Source organism: Eucyclogobius newberryi, unplaced genomic scaffold (assembly GCF_026437365.1).
Source record: "Eucyclogobius newberryi isolate DKJ021-1_F unplaced genomic scaffold, fEucNew1.0.hap1 SCAF_14, whole genome shotgun sequence".
In the NCBI taxonomy this organism is placed as follows: domain Eukaryota; kingdom Metazoa; phylum Chordata; class Actinopteri; order Gobiiformes; family Gobiidae; genus Eucyclogobius; species Eucyclogobius newberryi.
The window spans coordinates 1-19859 of record NW_027315768.1 but is presented as its reverse complement, the minus strand read 5'-3'; the positions used below and the strand labels follow the sequence as shown (position 1 = coordinate 19859).

At 46.4% G+C, this 19859-nt stretch overlaps 1 protein-coding gene across 1 annotated transcript; it reads right to left on the bottom strand.

Annotated features, from left to right (window-relative positions):
• Positions 1 to 508: 508 nt before the first annotated feature.
• LOC140359131 (dnaJ homolog subfamily C member 10-like) lies at positions 509 to 18947 on the bottom strand. Its single transcript, XM_072443999.1, has 7 exons — positions 18843 to 18947; positions 18634 to 18767; positions 12482 to 12535; positions 12258 to 12405; positions 12061 to 12183; positions 1935 to 2045; positions 509 to 704 (listed from the first exon to the last, which is right to left on the bottom strand). The coding sequence occupies exons 1-7, from the start codon at positions 18873 to 18875 to the stop codon at positions 693 to 695; spliced, it is 615 nt and encodes a 204-aa protein (XP_072300100.1). The 5' UTR covers positions 18876 to 18947; the 3' UTR covers positions 509 to 692.
• Between the last annotated feature and the right edge of the window lie 912 nt (positions 18948 to 19859).

Sequence of the window (19859 nt, the reverse complement as noted above, 5' to 3'; positions counted from 1 at the left end):
GGGTGTTCAGGGGGTGTTCAGGGGGTGTTCAGGGAGTGTTCAGGAGGTGTTCAGGGGGTGTTCAGGGAGTGTTCAGGAGGTGTTCAGGGAGTGTTCAGGAGGTGTTCAGGGGGTGTTCAGGGAGTGTTCAGGGAGTGTTCAGGGAATGTTCAGGGGGTGTTCAGGAGGTGTTCAGGGAGTGTTCAGGAGGTGTTCAGGGGGTGTTCAGGGAGTGTTCAGGGGGTGTTCAGGGAATGTTCAGGGGGTGTTCAGGGAATGTTCAGGAGGTGTTCAGGGGGTGTTCAGGGAGTGTTCAGGGGGTGTTCAGGGAATGTTCAGGGGGTGTTCAGGGAATGTTCAGGGGGTGTTCAGGGAATGTTCAGGGGGTGTTCAGGGAATGTTCAGGGGGTGTTCAGGGGGTGTTCAGGGAGTGTTCAGGGAATGTTCAGGGGGTGTTCAGGGAATGTTCAGGGGGTGTTCAGGGAATGTTCAGGGGGTGTTCAGGGGGTGTTCAGGGAGTGTTCAGGGAATGTTCAGGGGGTGTTCAGGGAATGTTCAGGGGGTGTTCAGGGAATGTTCAGGGGGTGTTCAGGGGGTGTTCAGGGAGTGTTCAGGGAATGTTCAGGGGGTGTTCAGGGAGTGTCCAGGGAGTGTTCAGGGAGTGTTCACCGACTAGTCGCATCCTTAGGGCCGCAAACACTTCTCTTGGCTCATCATAGCTCATCCTGCAAAAGACAGGGGAGAGTGACAGGGGCAAGAGAATGACAGGGGCAAGAGAGAGAGTGACAGGGCGAGAGAGGGTGACGGGGGAGAGTTAACCCTAACCCTTAAGGGGTTATGTATGGGGTTAAGGGGTGTGTTTGGGGGGTTAGGGTTAGGGTCAGGGTCAGTCCAGGGTTAGGGTCATGGTTAGGGTCAGGGTCAGGGTCAGTCCAGGGTCAGGGTCATGGTTAGGGTCAGGGTCAGTCCAGGGTCAGGGTCATGGTTAGGGTCAGGGTTAGGGTCAGTCCAGGGTTAAGGTCATGGTTAGGGTCAGGGTTAGGGTCAGTCCAGGGTTAGGGTCATGGTTAGGGTCAGGGTCAGTCCAGGGTCAGGGTCAGGGTCATGGTTAGGGTCATGGTTAGGGTCAGGGTCATGGTTAGGGTCAGGGTCAGTCCAGGGTCAGGGTCATGGTTAGGGTCAGGGTTAGGGTCAGTCCAGGGTTAAGGTCATGGTTAGGGTCAGGGTTAGGGTCAGTCCAGGGTTAGGGTCATGGTTAGGGTCAGGGTCAGTCCAGGGTCAGGGTCAGGGTCATGGTTAGGGTCAGGGTCAGGGTCATGGTTAGGGTCAGGGTTAGGGTCAGTCCAGGGTTAAGGTCATGGTTAGGGTCAGGGTCAGTCCAGGGTTAGGGTCATGGTTAGGGTCAGGGTCAGTCCAGGGTCAGGGTCAGGGTCATGGTTAGGGTCATGGTTAGGGTCAGGGTCATGGTTAGGGTCAGGGTTAGGGTCAGTCCAGGGTTAAGGTCATGGTTAGGGTCAGGGTTAGGGTCAGTCCAGGGTTAGGGTCATGGTTAGGGTCAGGGTCAGTCCAGGGTCAGGGTCAGGGTCATGGTTAGGGTCATGGTTAGGGTCAGGGTCAGGGTCATGGTTAGGGTCAGGGTTAGGGTCAGTCCAGGGTTAAGGTCATGGTTAGGGTCAGGGTTAGGGTCAGTCCAGGGTTAGGGTCATGGTTAGGGTCAGGGTCAGTCCAGGGTCAGGGTCAGGGTCATGGTTAGGGTCATGGTTAGGGTCAGGGTCATGGTTAGGGTCAGGGTTAGGGTCAGTCCAGGGTTAAGGTCATGGTTAGGGTCAGGGTTAGGGTCAGTCCAGGGTTAGGGTCATGGTTAGGGTCAGGGTCAGTCCAGGGTCAGGGTCAGGGTCATGGTTAGGGTCATGGTTAGGGTCAGGGTCAGTCCAGGTCAGTGAAGCAGAACTGACCTTGGTTTTGCTGTTGAAGCCTGGAGGCTTCAGCTTGTCCAGTCTCTGTCTGATGATGTCAGCGATCACTTCTGCTTCTCGACTGTTCACGTCGTCTCCTCCGAACACCATCTGCAAAAGCAGCGTTCAGATCACATCAAAGCCTCGTCACTGTCAGTGGTACTTCAACTACAGAGTAAAGTACTAAACATGAAGTACTCAAACTACTACAGGCAACTTAAAGCCCCGCCCACATTAAAACACTGAACTAAAGCATTTCATTCACAAAAAGACCAAAACTATTTCCTTCAAGATATTATATAGATTAGGCTAAAAAGCCTGAGGCACTGATCACTTAAAAAACCCTTTGGGCGTTATTGAGAACTGAGGTCATTGCCGAGGGCGGTGTCCAGCTTGCCAGAGTGGAAGCAGATATAACGGCTATGGAAGTGGAAGAGTTGCAACAAGACAAGCAGCTGATAAACCACCAGGAGGATAACCAGGCTCATTCTTAGTCTCTAAAGACACCTCCAGATGAAAACCATACTTGTTTTTTAAGTATGTGGATTATATACAAAAACTTGGTCTCTATGTAAAGGTAAGTAAGTGGATTATATACATATATTATAGATTAGTGAGTGTCTGCGTCACGCAGGCACTATATGTTCTTGTATTGTGAGTGATGTCACCATTTTTTATTATTATGTTTTCCATTTAGCCAGTTTCAAATCCTTAACGCTTTAACCGATTTCAACATGTTATACCTCATTACGATCGCTTTCACAGTAGTACGTGTGCTATTACTTTTGACATTTGAACAACTTCTTTAGACTTTATTCTTTAGGCTTTTGTGACGGAGCCGAGCGAGAGAGAGAGAGGGAGACATACACACCTACACACACGGAAGGGGGAGAGGGAGGGAGAGACGCAGACACTCTAGCAATGGCTTCAGCCATTGCAAATTGTCTAGTATATATACTGTGTAAAGGTAAGTATGTGGATTATATATATATATATATATATATATATATATATATATATATATATATATATATATATATATTATAGATTATATATATATACTGTGTAAAGGTAAGTATGTGGATTATATATATAGATTATATATATATACTGTGTAAAGGTAAGTATGTGGATTATATATATAGATTATATATATATACTGTGTAAAGGTAAGTAAGTGGATTATGTATATATATATATATATATTATAGATTATATATATACTGTGTAAAGGTAAGTATGTGGATTATATACATATATTATAGATTATATATAAATACTGTGTAAAGGAAACATTCTCTATTTTGACCCTCAACAGTCAGAACTTCTCTAAGTCTGAATTAAAGTTATTTATGGTGGAACATCCACAGAAAAGGTTTTTCTTTATCCTGGCCTAAGTTTTGTTATAAAGTATAATAATATAATAATAATAATAATAATATAAAGAGGATATTTATAGCTGCTGTTTGTTTGTGAGGCCTGAAATACACAATGTCATTACAAAAACTACTTAAGCCACTTTAGTTTCTAATGTGAGATGATTATCTGTAGAAACAAGTATTTGACACACTTTGTGTAAAACTTTATCCAGACGTTGGATAAAAGAACCGTTTCCCTCGTCCAAATCCGTCCAAATCTGTCCAAATATGTCCAAATCTGACACATTTAGAAAACATGACTTTTGACTTCTTCAGCCGACACACATCATGAGGCTCCATAACAACTAGAGGAATCCACTTCTTTACACAGAGACACTATATTATGTTATTGAAATTCATATTCCAGAATTAAAAAACATTTTTCACCATCGCACGGCTCTAAAATACATATGACACATCCTCGTCTCCCATTGGCTGTTTGTCTGTAGCGTCAAACTCAGTCTGTAATCTAACTGGTTGGTTTAGCAAGGGCGGGACTTGTGCATAATTTGCATCTCTATGTGACACTTCATTGGCTTTACTGGGCCGTAGAACTGCCAAAAACCCTCCTGATTGGCTAATCTTGGTGTCAATCAAAAGCTAACACTTCCTGTTAGCTTCTGTAGCGAGGACATCGTGGTGAAAATTCGATTCTCTTTGATATGGGCAAAAGAAAAAGAAAAATCAAGTTGAGGGAGGTGAGGTTCTTGGGGGTCACCTTTGACGAGAGGCTTAGTTGGCGTCGGCACATTGATGAGGTCAGTGGTAAATGCAAAAGGGTGAATAACTTGCTTCGTTGTCTATCCGGCCAGGACTGGGGGGCCAGCAGAAGGTCGCTCCTGGGTATTTATCGGGCCGTCATGAGGGCGGCTATTGATTATGGCTGTATAGCCTACATGTCTGCGGCTGAGACTAACTTAAGGAAGCTTGATGTGGAGCAAGCCCAGGCCTTGCGCATCTGCTGTAGGGCTTTTAGGACCTCCCCTGTCTCGGCGCTGCAGGTTGAGTTGGGGGAATTGCCGTTACGGCTCCGGAGGCTAGAACTTCTGTTGGCTTACTGGGTGAATGTGCAAGGTCATACGAGCTCTCACCCGGTGAGGGACTTTCTCAGGGTTGATGGGGGGCAGAGTGAGGCTGGCGGTATGGTTTTTAGCCAGGTAGGAAATGCGAAGGCGCGGCTTGCGGGGGTTGGTGATCTGCGTGTGAGCCCGTCGGTGGCTTTGTCTGCTATAGCTCCGTGGAAGTTTGTCCCGGCTCCTGTTGATGTTAGCTTGCATGGCAAGCTTAGAGGAGTCGCTGGGAGGGCACCGCAGTTTGCCGTTCAAGCGCTCATCGATAAGCACTCAGGTGATGTGTTTATTTATACCGACGGGTCTAGGGATCCTGAGAGTGGGCGTACTGGCGCCGCTTATTTTGTGCCTGACCTGGGGCTAGCGGTCAAGAAGAGGTTGACAGATCGCGTCAAAGAGGGAGAGGAAGATGAAGAAGAGTCTCCCTGGAATAAAGCCGGTTGGTCTCTGACACAACAACTATTCTAGTCACAAAGACATATCATGACCTCATGGGCTTTGTAACGCCAAAGCAATGGGAGGAGTACTTTTACGGACTACGACAGACTCTGGGGTCTATGGGGTGGAGAATGGGATCCCGCAGGGGAGTGTGTGTAGCCCTATCTTGTTCAATGTTATGATTAAGGACATCTTTGACGACGTGGATGGGTCTGTTGGGAGGAGCCTTTATGCTGACGATGGCGCTCTATGGGTGAGAGGGAGGAATCTCCGGTTTTACGAGGCGAAACTGCAAAGGGCAATACAGCAGGTGGAGCAGTGGACCCTGAAGTGGGGGTTTAAACTGTCCGTACGGAAGTCTCAAGTGATCTGTTTCTTCAATGGACATAGGGACGTCTCCCTTCGACTGCATGGGCAGGTGCTCGAACAGGTCAGGGAGGTGAGGTTCTTGGGGGTCACCTTTGACGAGAGGCTTAGTTGGCGTCGGCACATTGATGAGGTCAGTGGTAAATGCAAAAGGGTGAATAACTTGCTTCGTTGTCTATCCGGCCAGGACTGGGGGGCCAGCAGAAGGTCGCTCCTGGGTATTTATCGGGCCGTCATGAGGGCGGCTATTGATTATGGCTGTATAGCCTACATGTCTGCGGCTGAGACTAACTTAAAGAAGCTTGATGTGGAGCAAGCCCAGGCCTTGCGCGTCTGCTGTAGGGCTTTTAGGACCTCCCCTGTCTCGGCGCTGCAGGTTGAGTTGGGGGAATTGCCGTTACGGCTCCGGAGGCTAGAACTTCTGTTGGCTTACTGGGTGAATGTGCAAGGTCATACGAGCTCTCACCCGGTGAGGGACTTTCTCAGGGTTGATGGGGGGCAGAGTGAGGCTGGCGGTATGATTTTCAGCCAGGTAGGAAGTGCGAAGGCGCGGCTTGCGGGGGTTGGTGATCTGCGTGTGAGCCCGTCGGTGGCTTTGTCTGCTATAGCTCCGTGGAAGTTTGTCCCGGCTCCTGTTGATGTTAGCTTGCATGGCAAGCTTAGAGGAGTCGCTGGGAGGGCACCGCAGTTTGCCGTTCAGGCGCTCATCGATAAGCACTCAGGTGATGTGTTTGTTTATACCGACGGGTCTGGGGATCCTGAGAGTGGGCGTGCTGGCGCCGCTTGTTTTGTGCCTGACCTGGGGCTGGCGGTCAGGGGGAGGTTGACAGATCGCCTTTCTGTTTTCGCGTCGGAGCTTATGGCGATGCGGTTGGCGTTGGAATGGGCGGAGTCTGCTTTGCGGTGTTGCGGCATTGTGGTGGCCTCTGGCGGCCTTTCTGCATTGCAAGGCATTGAATCTGGTCGGGTCATGCAGACAGGATGTGTTGAGTGGCGTCTTCTGTCTGGTGCTCTCCCTGTCCGGGAGGGATGTGGGGGTTTCCTTCGTTTGGGTCCCTGCGCATGTGGGGGTGGATGGTGGCGGAGTGGCTGGTGCACTGGCTAGGCGTTCCCTTCGGCGGCCGTCGATTGATGTGGCGGTTGAGTTGAGCAGATCTGGGGTCGAGCCTGTTGTCGGGAGTCATGTGGTCGGCCTTTGGCGGGAGTTTTGGGGCCGCTGTGTTGCTGGACGGCGTCTCTATCGCATGCAGGGTGGTGTGGGTCCTTGCGGGTCTGTGGGCGGGAGCGCGTGGGAGGAGGGGGCCTTCGCCCGCGTGGGGATTGGCCGTGCTGGACTCGGTTGGTCACTGAGTGGGGTGGGCGGGCATCCGACCGGTCTGTGTGGTCACTGTCGGGTGCCAGAGACTGTCGAGCATGTGCTGATTCGCTGTGAGGCTTATGATAGAGAAAGGGCCGGGTTGGCCTTGTGGTTTCGGAATAATGGGCGGGAGTTCAATCTGCGGAACGTTCTGGCGATCCAGTCACAGGGTTTGTGTCAGGCTGTGGTTGCTTACTTATGTAGCACAGGGCTGGGTAAACGTTTATAGAGGTGGGGGGTGTTGGAGACTGAGCCGAGGATGAGGAGCAAGAGGATGTTCTAACGCGCTTGGACTTCATGGGCCTAGAAACGCCAAAGTGATGGAAGAAGGACTTGTTGTTGTTGTTGTTGTTGTTGTTGTTTTATGGCGGTTGGCATCCGAGTGTTGCATTACCGCCAGACTTTATTCCTCAGAAGAAGGACTTCTAAAGGATAAAACGACAAAGACGTCCCATGACCTCATGGGCTTTGTACTTCCAAAGCACCGAACGTCAAAGAGGGCGAGGAAGGTGAAGAAGAGTCTCCCTGGAATAAAGCCGGTTGGTCTCTGACACAACAACTATTCTAGTCACAAAAACACATCATGACCTCATGGGCTTTGTAACGCCAAAGCGATGGGAGGAGTACTTTTACGGACTACGACAGAGTCTGAGGACTACGAAACGTCTGAGGAATAAAGTCTGGCGGTAATGCAACACTCGGATGCCAACCGCCATAAAACAACAACAACAACAGCACTGGAAGTCAAAGCACTGGAAGAACAACTTTTAGGACTACGACAAAGTCTGGGGAATAAAGTCTGGCGGTAATGCGACACTCGGCTGTCGACTGCCATAAAACAATAACAACAGCAACAACAGTCTAAGGAATAGAGTCTGGCGGTAATGCAACACTCGGATGCCAACCGCCATAAAACAACAACAACAGCAACAACAAAAACTTTTTTTTCTGCATCATGGATCTAACATACGTATTGGACATAATTGTTTTACTGGATTTAATTCGTTGGACCGTTGCAAACGGATTGAGACCAATCTCGTGGGAAATATTGAAGTTTGACGTGTCCAGAGAAAAGTCGAAACTTTTACTTTGTGCTTTTCTGTACAAAGACCGTGTGTGTTCGGGCTGTGATTGTTGCACATATTCAAAAAGGCGAGACTTTAGGTTTAATTTGATGTGTAGATTGTCAGGCTTTGTGACTGGGGAGCGTGATGGCACATGAGTACGTGGTGGCACACATGTGCCATGACCAAGTGAAGGAGAGCGTCAGGAAGGCTGCAACATTTAAAGGAGACCTCCAGAACAAAGGCAAACCAGGGTTCTTCGCCCAAGATATTCCACACTAAAATCGTCATTGGTCGCTGAGTAGGATTGGAGTAGGAGGAGTGGATAAGCTAACGTCCTACCAGTTTGTGTAATCACTGTCAAGAACCAGAAACTGTGAAGCATGTGCTGATTCACCGTACAGCATATGAAAGAGAGGGATTTATATTGGTTTTATGGTTTCAAAATAATAGGCAGGAATTCAATACAATCCAGTCACAGGGATTGTGTAAGGCTATTGTTGCTTATTTGTATAACACAGGGTTAATAGGAAGATTATAGAGTTAGGTGCGTCGTAATGTTACACTACAATCGCTGATCTCCCATCAACAATCAATCCAGTAGATGCACGGCCGCATTGAACAACAGAAGTGACTCCAAGAACTGCAGTGGATGGCGGAAGTGTAACACCATGGATACCAGCCGCCATAGAACACCAAAGAAGAAGAAGAAGAAAAAAAAATGATGTTTTCATTTTCAAATTTCAGAAGTTCTTGTGTTTGTGTTGTGTTCGGGTAACATGGGCAAATTAATGAGAAAATCCATACCATCAACCCAAAGGCATTAGAAAAATTGCGTTACATAGAACACAATAAAACAATCAAAACATAAGAAAAGATAAATCAGACATATATTTAAGCGATATAGAACATCAAAAACTAACTGATTAAAAATAATTCAAACATTTACTATTCACCAGAGAATACAGAGGCAAACACAAGAGGAGAGTTGCAATAATGATTTCAAATCGAGTAGGTTTTGAACAGAGTTTTGAATGTAAAGACAAGGGCAGATATTGGGAACTATTAAAGGAAAGGTTTTTACTCTGCCAAATGTGTGTTCTCCACCAGGGGGCGATATCACTTCTATACAGATATTATGGACCTGATTGTAAACCAGGGGAATATTCACATTCGACCCACATTGGACATGTTGAAGTCAAGAGGCACTGGAGGAATAATAAATAAGAAATTCTGTAAATTCATGACAAATATGCTTGATTGACATCAGGAGGGAGATGAACCCTGATGTACGCTAATATACCAATTTTTCTCATCTATTCTAGAATAGACTCGGCACCACCATCACCCAAGACCTCAAGTGGGCTTTCTCACCCTGGACATAGACTATTTGAGCCACTCCCCTCAGGCAGGAGGCCCCTCCCTTCAGGCAGGAGGCCCCTCCCTTCAGGCAGGAGGCCACTCCCCTCAGGCAGGAGGCCACTCCCCTCAGGCAAGAGGCCACTCCCCTCAGGCAGGAGGCCACTCCCCTCAGGCAGGAGGCCACTCCCCTCAGGCAGGAGGCCCCTCCCCTCAGGCAGGAGGCCACTCCCCTCAGGCAGGAGGCAACTCCCCTCGGGCAGGAGGCCCCTCCCCTCAGGCAGGAGGCCACTCCCCTCAGGCAGGAGGCAACTCCCCTCGGGCAGGAGGCCACTCCCCTCAGGCAGGAGGCAACTCCCCTCAGGCAGGAGGCTACGGTCCATCTGGACCAGAATCTCCCGCCATAAGAACAGTTTGTCTCCCTCTGCTGTTGGACTCATGAACACTTCTTAAACACTGTCACTTTAACCATCATTTAATCACTCACTGTTCACTTTCTGCACTACATATGTAAATTTGTTTTGTACATAGTAAGCCCATCTTTATTTTTATCCTATAGCAGATTTAAATTGTTTCTCTTTTTGACTTATATAGGTTGTTTTATCATTGTTCATTGTTCATTCATTTTATGTTGCACCGAATCACCAAAGCAAATTCCTGTTTGTGAATTCTGTTCATTGACCATGGCCGGCACCTTGAGTAGCCGTGGACGGCCGCTTGCGGCCCCCAGTCTGGCCAGCCGGTAGCTGACTCGGAGGCGCCACAAACGGCCAGTCTGCAAGCATCATCAGAGAGGACTTCCCAAAAAGGATCCATTCCAAGACAAGAAGGGCAGAGATCATGCCCATTGTCAGGCTGCAGCGGTGCCAAGCAGGACCAGCAACACAGGGACTCCAGAGTGATATTACAGGAGCCCAATGGAGTCAGGTCGAGCGAAATGCCACTAGAGACTCTATAACACAAAACCAGTATCCCGGTATGAGGGGTGCAGCGGGGTCAGGTCGAGCAGTGAACGTCATAAATTACTCGCTTTGTGAGGGAGACACCACAGGATCAGGTTGGGCTGAGAATGCCACTAGTGATTTGATATTGATATTGATCCAATATAAACACTAAACCAGCTACAGGTAACAAAACCAGGACAAGCTGAAAACGCCATCGATGCTGTGTAACCAGCTGAAAACAAAGCAGTTCAGAACTAATGACCCGAACACGGCTATAGTTCGCAGAAGATAAAGCCATGTGGCTGTATCCGTAAACCCAAACAAACGGCGCACGGATAAACACAAAACCGGTTTCAAAACTCAACAAAATCTTTCAAGCGCACAACTACGGCAGAATGCATTAAAGGTGTAAGGTGACTTACCAGTCGTAGAAACCAACGTAAATATACCTCCTCATTGCCACAGGTCCGACACGCTTGTGCAGCCCCAGGAGGGCTAGCGAACTCGCAGCACCGACTGTTCCACAGTCACAGGGCTAACAGGGCTAACAGGGCTAACAGGCTACAAGCGGCAAAATCAAACCCAAATTTGTGGAAACAGCAATATTAGCCGAACAACCACATATACAACCTGCATGCGAGAAGGTGAAAAGGGACTGAGCTCCCGGTGTCACGTGACTATATAGACTCACGTGAGCCACCGGGGGTCAAAGGTGACTTTTATGCTATCAATTCTCGACCTGTGTATGCGCAAGGATGATCATCCAGTGCTTTATGCACCGCCTCTGGCGTCAGTAGGGATGAAATAGAACCTGCTACTCGTCTCAGTGGTTTAGAAACTTGCATTATCAGGGTTTTCAGGGAATCATTGTCACCTATTTCAAATGCAAATAGGGGCATTTCTCTCCTTCTGACTCTCCGACAAGGCTCAGATTGGCGCTGCACCACCTCCGTAACATCTCACACTCAGATCCTTCCTCAGGAGTTTGGGATCTTCCGGTCTTGTGCTGTCGGGGCCCCCTCCTTCAGCGGGAGGGCCTCGTGCACTTGGAGTTGAGAGATCGATAAAAAGACATGAGACATGAAATAGTGGATACAGTGGTCTACTTTTGATACACAGCATATGGGTAGGTATTTTAAGTGCACAAGTACCGCCATTTAGTGTTCTTGTGAAGGTCTTCAGCAGCAGTAGGAGAAGACACTGCCGTGTCCTCTGTAAAAGGTACAAACTAGTCTTTAACCATTTTTAAAGATCAAAAATAAATCAAATCCAAACCACAGTCAAAACAAATCTCTTATCATCCCTGAGAGCAAAGTTTAAACAAACCTTAAAAAAAGACCACACCCTTTACTACAAAACAAATGTTCTGCTAACAAAGCAACCGCACCTAGCATCAGCTGTTTCCTCCCAAGAGCAAAGCGACGAGATGACAAAAAGTCTAAACAAATGAAAATGATCAGAGCACTTCTAGTTAATATACAAGTCTTTGAAATGTGGCGTGGTGTTTTTAAGACACAGCTGAAAACATACTGCACAAGGAGTTTACTGTGTTACAAATTGTATTGTTTGTTTGATGTTTTGACGCCATTAAATTGCATAGGATAGTATGAAAATGACCTGGATGAGAACGATGTAGATTAATTTTAGCTTCAGGAGAGACGAGTGATAAAGTATAAAGTTTGGCCCTCAGAGGCAACTATTGTTGTGATTTTGGGCCTTACAAAAATAAATTGATTTGATTTTGATAAAGTCATTGTTTGCCCGTTTCCTGTGTTTGAATCCTTCCTCTGAGCATCTATAATGATATCTGCTCCTGACACGCTGATTTACTGGCTGTTGTAGTAGCAGTGATGTTTGATGCTTATGATATTATGGGCTGTAGTAATTGTCATAGTGTTTTGGTGTCAGTTGAGCAAACCAAGTTTTGAGGCGCCCTTTCCAAGCCCAGTTCTACATAGCATCATTTGTAATACAAATGCATTTTGTTGGGTCAAGCACACAGAGCAAAGCGGAGTGAAGTAGGGGCTGTTGGAAATTGGGCATGATAACATTATTGAAAGATCATGCCAAACACTACCCCTGAAGGGAACCGGTGTGGAGCCTAACTCACCCTCGCCCCCCCCTGGTGGGGGTAGAAGCGGACAGTGGGGTATGCACTGATGCCTGCAGCCTGGCACAGCTGGTAGTGCGCCTGACAGTCCACTTTCCCTGCCTGGACCTCCGTTTTAATGCTCTGTGGAAACAAGACACATGGGTCAATACACAAACAGAATATTGCTGGGCTGGTTGTGTGGGAACGATACATACACGAGCAAGGACCTCAAACTCTGGGGCAAAGTGTTGGCAAGGCCCACACCACGGGGCATAGAAGTCCAGGACCCAGTGCTGATTTCCCTCTAGCACCAGGGTCCGGAACAAGTCTGGGGTCAAGTCCACCGAGGCCCGAGGTAAAGAACTGGAACCGCACAGATACAGGGTCAGAATACAGATACAGCATTTCAATTTTATAATCCTAAAAACAACCGTCAGACCTGAGAACCCAGGACCGCAAGGACTGAGAATCTCTGTGCCATCCATTATACGTTCTGAAACACAAGTTACCACAAACAATTAGCATCTTGTAACTAAACATTATTTTGACAATCAACCTGTCAATGTGCGTTTCGTGAATTAACTAATTAAACAACACAAAGTTTACTTGCGCTTTTAACCATACTATTGTTCCCTCATCAAAAACATACCTGGAGTTGTATTTGGCTGAATTCACACTTGTTTTCATAATCCTGTTTAAAAAGTCATTTTCTGAGCCTCACTCACAACAACACTCCAAGATGTATGTATTCATTGGTAGCTCTGAGGTATTCTAATCCATTTTTAAGTCCCCCAACGTCTGTGCATTTCTACCTCAAATCACATTCAGCAACTGTGTGCTTGCAGTAGCATGTCTGGGCAAGCTCGCTGTTGTGTATTTCCCCATGGTAAGCCCCTCTAGAGCCAGTAGATTTGAACTTTGCAGGGGAAGCTGAATTCCCATACAATTATGTGAACTTAAAACACAAACACCTCATTGGGTCTGTCTGAATACAATAAAGAGCTCATCATGACCACACCCTGAGACTTATTTAAAATATTTTAACAACTTATGATTCCAGATATGTCTAGATGACGCTGCCACAGTCCATTGGATAAAAAGTCTGGACAAGATTTGCATATGTTTATTGAAAAAAGCGGCCTACACATTGAAGATAAGGTGTGGATTTATCGGAAATCCAAGGTGTGGCGTAAACAAGGACTTATATGCTAGTGAGTAGTATCAAAAATTAGAACTCCGTGAGTTCTAATTTTGAGTGAAGATTCCGTGAAAAAATATTGAAAGACGGCTCAGTAGCGCCACCTGAAAAATCAAATAACATGGGGCCAATGAGAGCCAGAAGCCAAAAAAACTGGCAGTAAAAATATGACGCTCACTCCAAAAAATTGTTACCCGCCCTAAATCATACAGGAGGTCGGCCATATTGGATCAAACTCGGCGTTGACAAAGGTGCACCTCGTCGTACTTTTGGCATCTCCTCTGAAAACACAACCCTTGAGCAGTGTAATGTTATACATTTGAAACTGATACACAGAAAAAAGTTCCCATTTTAATAATTATCAATTTTTTTTCTCCGACAAATCACACCAATTTTGACCTGAAATTTGTTTCAACCCAAAATTCAGGATTGGTGAAAAAGTTTTTTTTCCTGGTTTGAATTTTTTTTGTCCTTTTCATCACAGACTTATGAAAATTGGAAAAAACGTACCTCATCCCACCCTAAACCCCACAGGGAGTCGTGTTTTCAAAATTTTACACCTCATACTTTATTTTTTCTACTACACCCATGTGCGATTAAATGTGGGCGTGGCAAGCTCGTTAAAAGAAATCAGAATCAGAATCAAGTTTATTGCCATTTGTCAATGAACAGGATTCACGGACATAGGATGATAACAATGAATACAAAAACAATGAACAATAAATAATTACCGGGTATTAAAAATAGGTAAGTAGAGACATGAAAAATAGACATGATATGTACATAAAATGAAGTATGTAGTGCAATAAAAAGTGATCAGTGCAGTGAGTGCAAAGTGCTTAGGAAGTGTTCATGAGTCCAACAGTAGAGGGAAAGAAACTGTTCTTATGGTGGGAGGTTCTGCCTGAGGGGAGTGGCCTCCTGCCTGAGGGGAGTGGTTCGAATAGTCCGTGTCCAGGGTGAGAAGGGTCGGCTGTGATTGGACCCTCACGTCCCAGAGTCCTGGAGACGTACAGGTCCTGCAGAGATGGAAGTCTGCAGCCGATCACCTTCTCAGCAGAGGGCGCTGTAGTCTCTGTTTGCCCCTGGCTGTGGCTCCAGCGTACCACACGGTGATGGAGGAGGTGATGGAGGAGGTGATGGAGGAGGTGAGGATGGACTCGATGATGGCCGTGTAGAACTGCGCCATCATCTCCGCTGGCAGCTTTGCTTTCTTCAGCTGCAGCAGGAAGTACATCCTCTGCTGGGTCTTCCTGGTGAGGGAGTTGATGGTGGGCCCCCACTTGAGGTTCCGGGTGATGGTGGTGCCGAGAAAGCGGACGGAGTCCAGAGTGGAGATGGGGGAGTGTGAGATGGTGAGGGGGGGTTGGGGGGCTTTACGTTTCCTGAAGTCCATGATCATCTCCACTTTCTTCTGGGCGTTGAGCTCCAGGTTGTTACCGCTGCACCAGGACACCAGCCGCTCCACCTTCTCTTGTAGACAGACTCATCCTCTTCCGAGATGAGCCCGATGAGGGTGGTGTCGTCCACAAACTTGATTAGTTTTACGGAATCGTGGCTGGAGGTGCAGCAGTGGGGACCCTTGTGTTCAGGGAGAAGAGCAGAGGAGAAAGTACACAGCCCTGTGGAGTTCCTGTGCTGATAGTCCGTGTGTCTGAGACATTCTTCCCCAGCCGCACGCACTGCCTCTGATCCGTCAGGAAGTCAGTGCTCCCCCTGCAAGTGGAGTCAGTGCTCCCCCTGCAGGTGGAGTCAGTGCTCCCCCTGCAGGTGGAGTCAGTGCTCCCCCTGCAAGTGGAGTCAGTGCTGTGCTCCCCCTGCAGGTGGAGTCAGTGCTCTCCCTGCAGGTGGAGTCAGTGCTCCCCCTGCAGGTGGAGTCAGTGCTCCCCCTGCAGGTGGAGTCAGTGCTCCCCCTGCAGGTGGAGTCAGGCACGTTGAGCTGGGAGAGCTTGTCCTGGAGCAGAGCAGGAGGATGGTGTTGATGCAGAGCTGAAGTCCACAAACAGGATCCTGGCGTAGGTTCACAGGGAGTCCAGGTGCTGCAGGGTGGAGAGCCAGGTTGATGGCGTCGTCCACAGACCTGTTGGCTCTGTAGGCGGACTGCAGATGGTCCAGCAGGGGGTCCAGCAGGGACAAGGTGAAGGACTTGAGGTGGGGGAGGACCAGGCGCTCAAATGACTTCATGATTACAGACATCAGTGCCACAGGTCTGTAGTCATTAAGTCCAGTGATGCGGAGATTTTTGGGGACAGGGACACTGATGGACGACTTATAAACGAGGATAAACGAGGCAAACTCACGTGGACTGAAGAATGGTTTGCAGTTAATGAAGAGATATTCCAGGTCGGGAGAGCAGAATTTGGAGATCACAGACACATCCGAAGCCCAGGGGCCCAGGCGTTGTTAATGTAGAAACAGATGCCGCCGCCGCGGCGCTTTCCGCCCGAGAGGAGCCTGTGCCGGTCGGCGCACTGCAGCTGGAAGCCCTGCAGCTCCACGGCGCAACACTTGCAAGTGTTAAAACTTGCGTATCTCTGGCATGAGATGTCCTATTTTCCGGCATTAATATAGGTTTTGTGTAAAATGATGAGCTGAATGAAATGATGTACAATATATAAAGCTATATTTTACAAAGCCTCTACAGCGCCCCCTTGAATATTTGAATAAAGTCAAAACATTTATTTAGAGACAAATCAAATTTGGCACAGACATTCTTTCAATTCTGATAAAAAAAGCTAAAGAAAAAGCTAAAGATGGCATACCTCCATCTGCAAGCATAAGATAAGCCTTTAATTGTTCACACAGTGATTGTATTGTTTTATTTCTTTACATGAGTCTTGGGTTCTTATTCCAAAAACATTATTTCATTGTACTAACTGGACAGTTTGTCAATGACCACATTCCAAAAAGATTGTAACAAAAAAAAACAAATGTATGAATTTGCTCAACCACACAAGCAGAGTTTATATTTAAAATATATGGTGTATATTTGAGTATTTAACACATTTGGATGGTATATTTTTGTAGTGCTGTTTCCCATCGGCATCGTCATATCCATTGTTTTTTTGTTGCGTTGTTGACGTCCTCTTTGGTGTGGAGCATCATTTTACAAACTCTTGAAACTGTGCCCTTCCGTGCCACAGCAGATTTTAATCTCCATTTCCTTTGTGTCCCTTATGTTTTTATTTCTTAAAGGCGCAATGGACGATTTTTCGGCGATTTGAGAACTCAGGCGCAAGTGCACATGCCACTCCCCCGTGTACATGCCACTCCCCCGTGCACATGCCACTCCCCCGTGTACATGCCACTCCCCCGTGCACATGCCACTCCCCCGTGTACATGCCACTCCCCCGTGCACATGCCACTCCCCCGTGTACATGCCACTCCCCCGTGCACATGCCACTCCCCCGTGTACATGCCACTCCCCCGTGTACATGCCACTCCCCCCCCGTGCACATGCCACTCCCCCGTGCACATGCCACTCCCCCGTGCTCATGCCACTCCCCCGTGCACATGCCACTCCCCCGTGCACATGCCACTCCCCCGTGTACATGCCACTCCCCCGTGCACATGCCACTCCCCCGTGTACATGCCACTCCCCCGTGTACATGCCACTCCCCCCCCGTGCACATGCCACTCCCCCGTGCACATGCCACTCCCCCGTGCTCATGCCACTCCCCCGTGCACATGCCACTCCCCCGTGCTCATGCCACTCCCCCGTGCACATGCCACTCCCCCGTGCTCATGCCACTCCCCCGTGCTCATGCCACTCCCCCGTGCGGACTGATACAACACACACGTGTGTTTGTTTATCAGCGAAACGGATCTCATCGTATTTCTCGTCTCCCGTAGATTTCTGTCCACTTCTGCGTCAGCTCGAACTGTCTTTCTCCGTCTTCATTTTGTCCCGTACACAGAGGGAACTTTATTATGGTAGATCAATGCGCTTAGACACAGGGAAACATGCTGCTCTCCTGGGGACGAGCCGCACGCGGCTGCAGGTGTTCAAAGAGGGATCTTTTTGAACTCCTCTTCTCCTGCTTAGAATCTTCACCTCACCTCAATTGAGTGTTTTGTGGCTTTAACCCTCACCCACGGCGCTCTGGGGTCCTGAATTAGCGTGTCTTTTGTGTTTAGCCTCACCAATGTACCACTCTTTATAACTTTGATCACCGCATTGGATAGAATATACTACATTGCTCTGTTTTGTGTAGACATCGTGTCCTTGGGGTGAACTAGTTTTTTGTCTTAAAGTGTTGCCTGGTTTAAAGTGAAAAGGAATTTCGTGTTTGTGTTAAAAAATCTTTTTGGACCGACAGTTCAGAGACATATGGGATAGATCACACCGACTTGTTTCTAAGAATTTGGGCAAAAAACCTTCAAACAAGTTCGGGAACTCGAAACCACAGCCAGGAAATTAGCGGACAACAGAAAACACCAGAGGTTCAATCTTAGATGCAGACAAAACAATGTGATCCTGAAGAGCCTACAGAGCAGAGATGATCTGGAGAAGGAACTTAACGCAGATGCTCAGTGAAAGGATCCAGAGAAAAAACTTCAGAATTGATAAACTGAAAAACAGAACAGAAACTGCATGGTTATGTTAAGAAATGAACACTCCCTGAATGGGAGTGATAGATTTTACACCGACAGCACAGGTAGCATAGCAGAGAATGCAAGGAACGTTAAATCAAGATGTTTAACATCCTCTTGAATAAAAAGGAACCCAGGTAAGGCTCAAGATGAGAAGGACAGGGACAGAACTAAGTGAGACCAGCAAAAACAATTGGATAACCTAACCTATTAGACCACATCCTGTCTCAGGCAGAAAAAGACGTTCTCTCCAAAGGGCTCAACTTTTCGATTACTTCTAAAAACATCCCTACAGAAGACCACACCACAGCTGCACAAACAACCATTAGGGACAAAAAAATGACAGAAACGGAGGTTGCAGACCTGAGCAATGCATCTTCCACCTCCTCTTGCTTTCAGCACCATAAGCCTTACAACGTTGTTCCCTGCGCTGACCTCAGCTCATTTCACAAAACATAAGGGCCAGCTTTTGTAAAGTTGTCTCGTGCACCTTCCGATAGGGACGGACCTGGAGAATCCACACCAGGGACCGGGCTCAGTTTAGTGCTGGGCTTTCAGGAACAGTGCTGAACCTCGTGAGGAGGTCCATCGGGTTTGATTGTTTAGCTCCAGCAGAATTACACGTCTTGTGTTTTCCCTATTTATTCATCTCTTGCTCCTTGTTTCTTGGGATTATGTTGGTGAAATGGTGATTTTTAAGTCAAATTTTGGCAGTAGTTGAGTGTGTTTCTCTAGACCAATGTCAAAACCGGAAGTCAGAAAAAAAATACATACATACAACCATAGGCAGTGGTACATACGTGAACTGGTGAGTCTTCCTGGAGCCTGCAGAGTACAGGCGCAGCTCGGGGTACCCCCTCACTCCTACACTATGACAAAACGTCTGGAAGCGCTGACAGTCCACAGAACCCACATGGATCTGACCCGACACCAGCTGAAGACCAGCAAAAGTGATTGAGTAACTCCACAAACAGGAAACACTGCCACAGAGAGAGAAGAGAGCTCTTACCCGCGCCATGCGTCTCCACTCGGGCATCAGCATCTGGCAAGGCCCACACCAAGGAGCATAGAAGTCCACTGCCCACACTTCAGCTTCTGAGCGGCCTGTAACGCACAATATTATATATATATATATATATATATATATATATATATATATATATATATATATATATATATATATATATATATATATATATATATATATATATATATATATATATATATATATATATATATATATATATATATATATATATATATATATATATATATATATATATATATATATATATATATATATATATATATGTATATATATATATATATATATATATATATATATATATGTGTATATATATATATATATATATATATATATATATATATATATATATATATATATATATATATATATATATATATATATATATATATATATATATATATATATATATATATATACATATACAGGGTTCAGATTAAGGATGTTCTCTTTATAGCAGCAGCTGCTAAACAATCCGTTAATTTTTCCAAATTTGTACAGCAATTTCATAATTGCATAGCAAAACACGAAAGTGACTAACAATCAATATTTTCCATTTATACAACACAATTATTTATTTAATATGTATTTGTAAACATTCTATTTAAAAAAAAAAACTCTTAACAAATGAACTTTTAAACTCTTCAAACATTTTTTTTTAAAAAATAAAACAGAAAACTTGCAAATGAAATGAGTTGTTGAACTAATTGATCAACACAAAGTCAGATGGCCTTATTTACAACTTTCTTCCACATCATCATTATCAGATGACTATTTGCAGGAGTCATTAATTGTCTTTATATTCACAAAAAATATGTATTAAGCTTCTGATGGAAAAATAAATGTTGCTGTGGTGTTTCCATCATGGTGTATTTATTGTGTTATTCAAATTGTACCGCTCTATTTGACGTTCCATTCCATTTTTCGTTTTGTTATTTGATGACGGTCCCTAAGCACTCATCTCGGCTCCGGCTGCACATT

What these genes read in the sequence shown, in the direction of transcription:
- LOC140359131 (XM_072443999.1), bottom strand. Translation starts at nt 18,875, where the DNA reads ATGCTGATGCCCGAGTGGAGACGCATGGCGCGG. An exon ending in AGTGGAGACGCATGGCGCGG is followed by an intron (nt 18,768 to 18,842) that starts GTAAGAGCTCTC and finishes GCTGGTCTTCAG; the next exon opens with CTGGTGTCGGGTCAGATCCA. An exon ending in TTGCGGTCCTGGGTTCTCAG is followed by an intron (nt 12,406 to 12,481) that starts GTCTGACGGTTG and finishes GTGCGGTTCCAG; the next exon opens with TTCTTTACCTCGGGCCTCGG.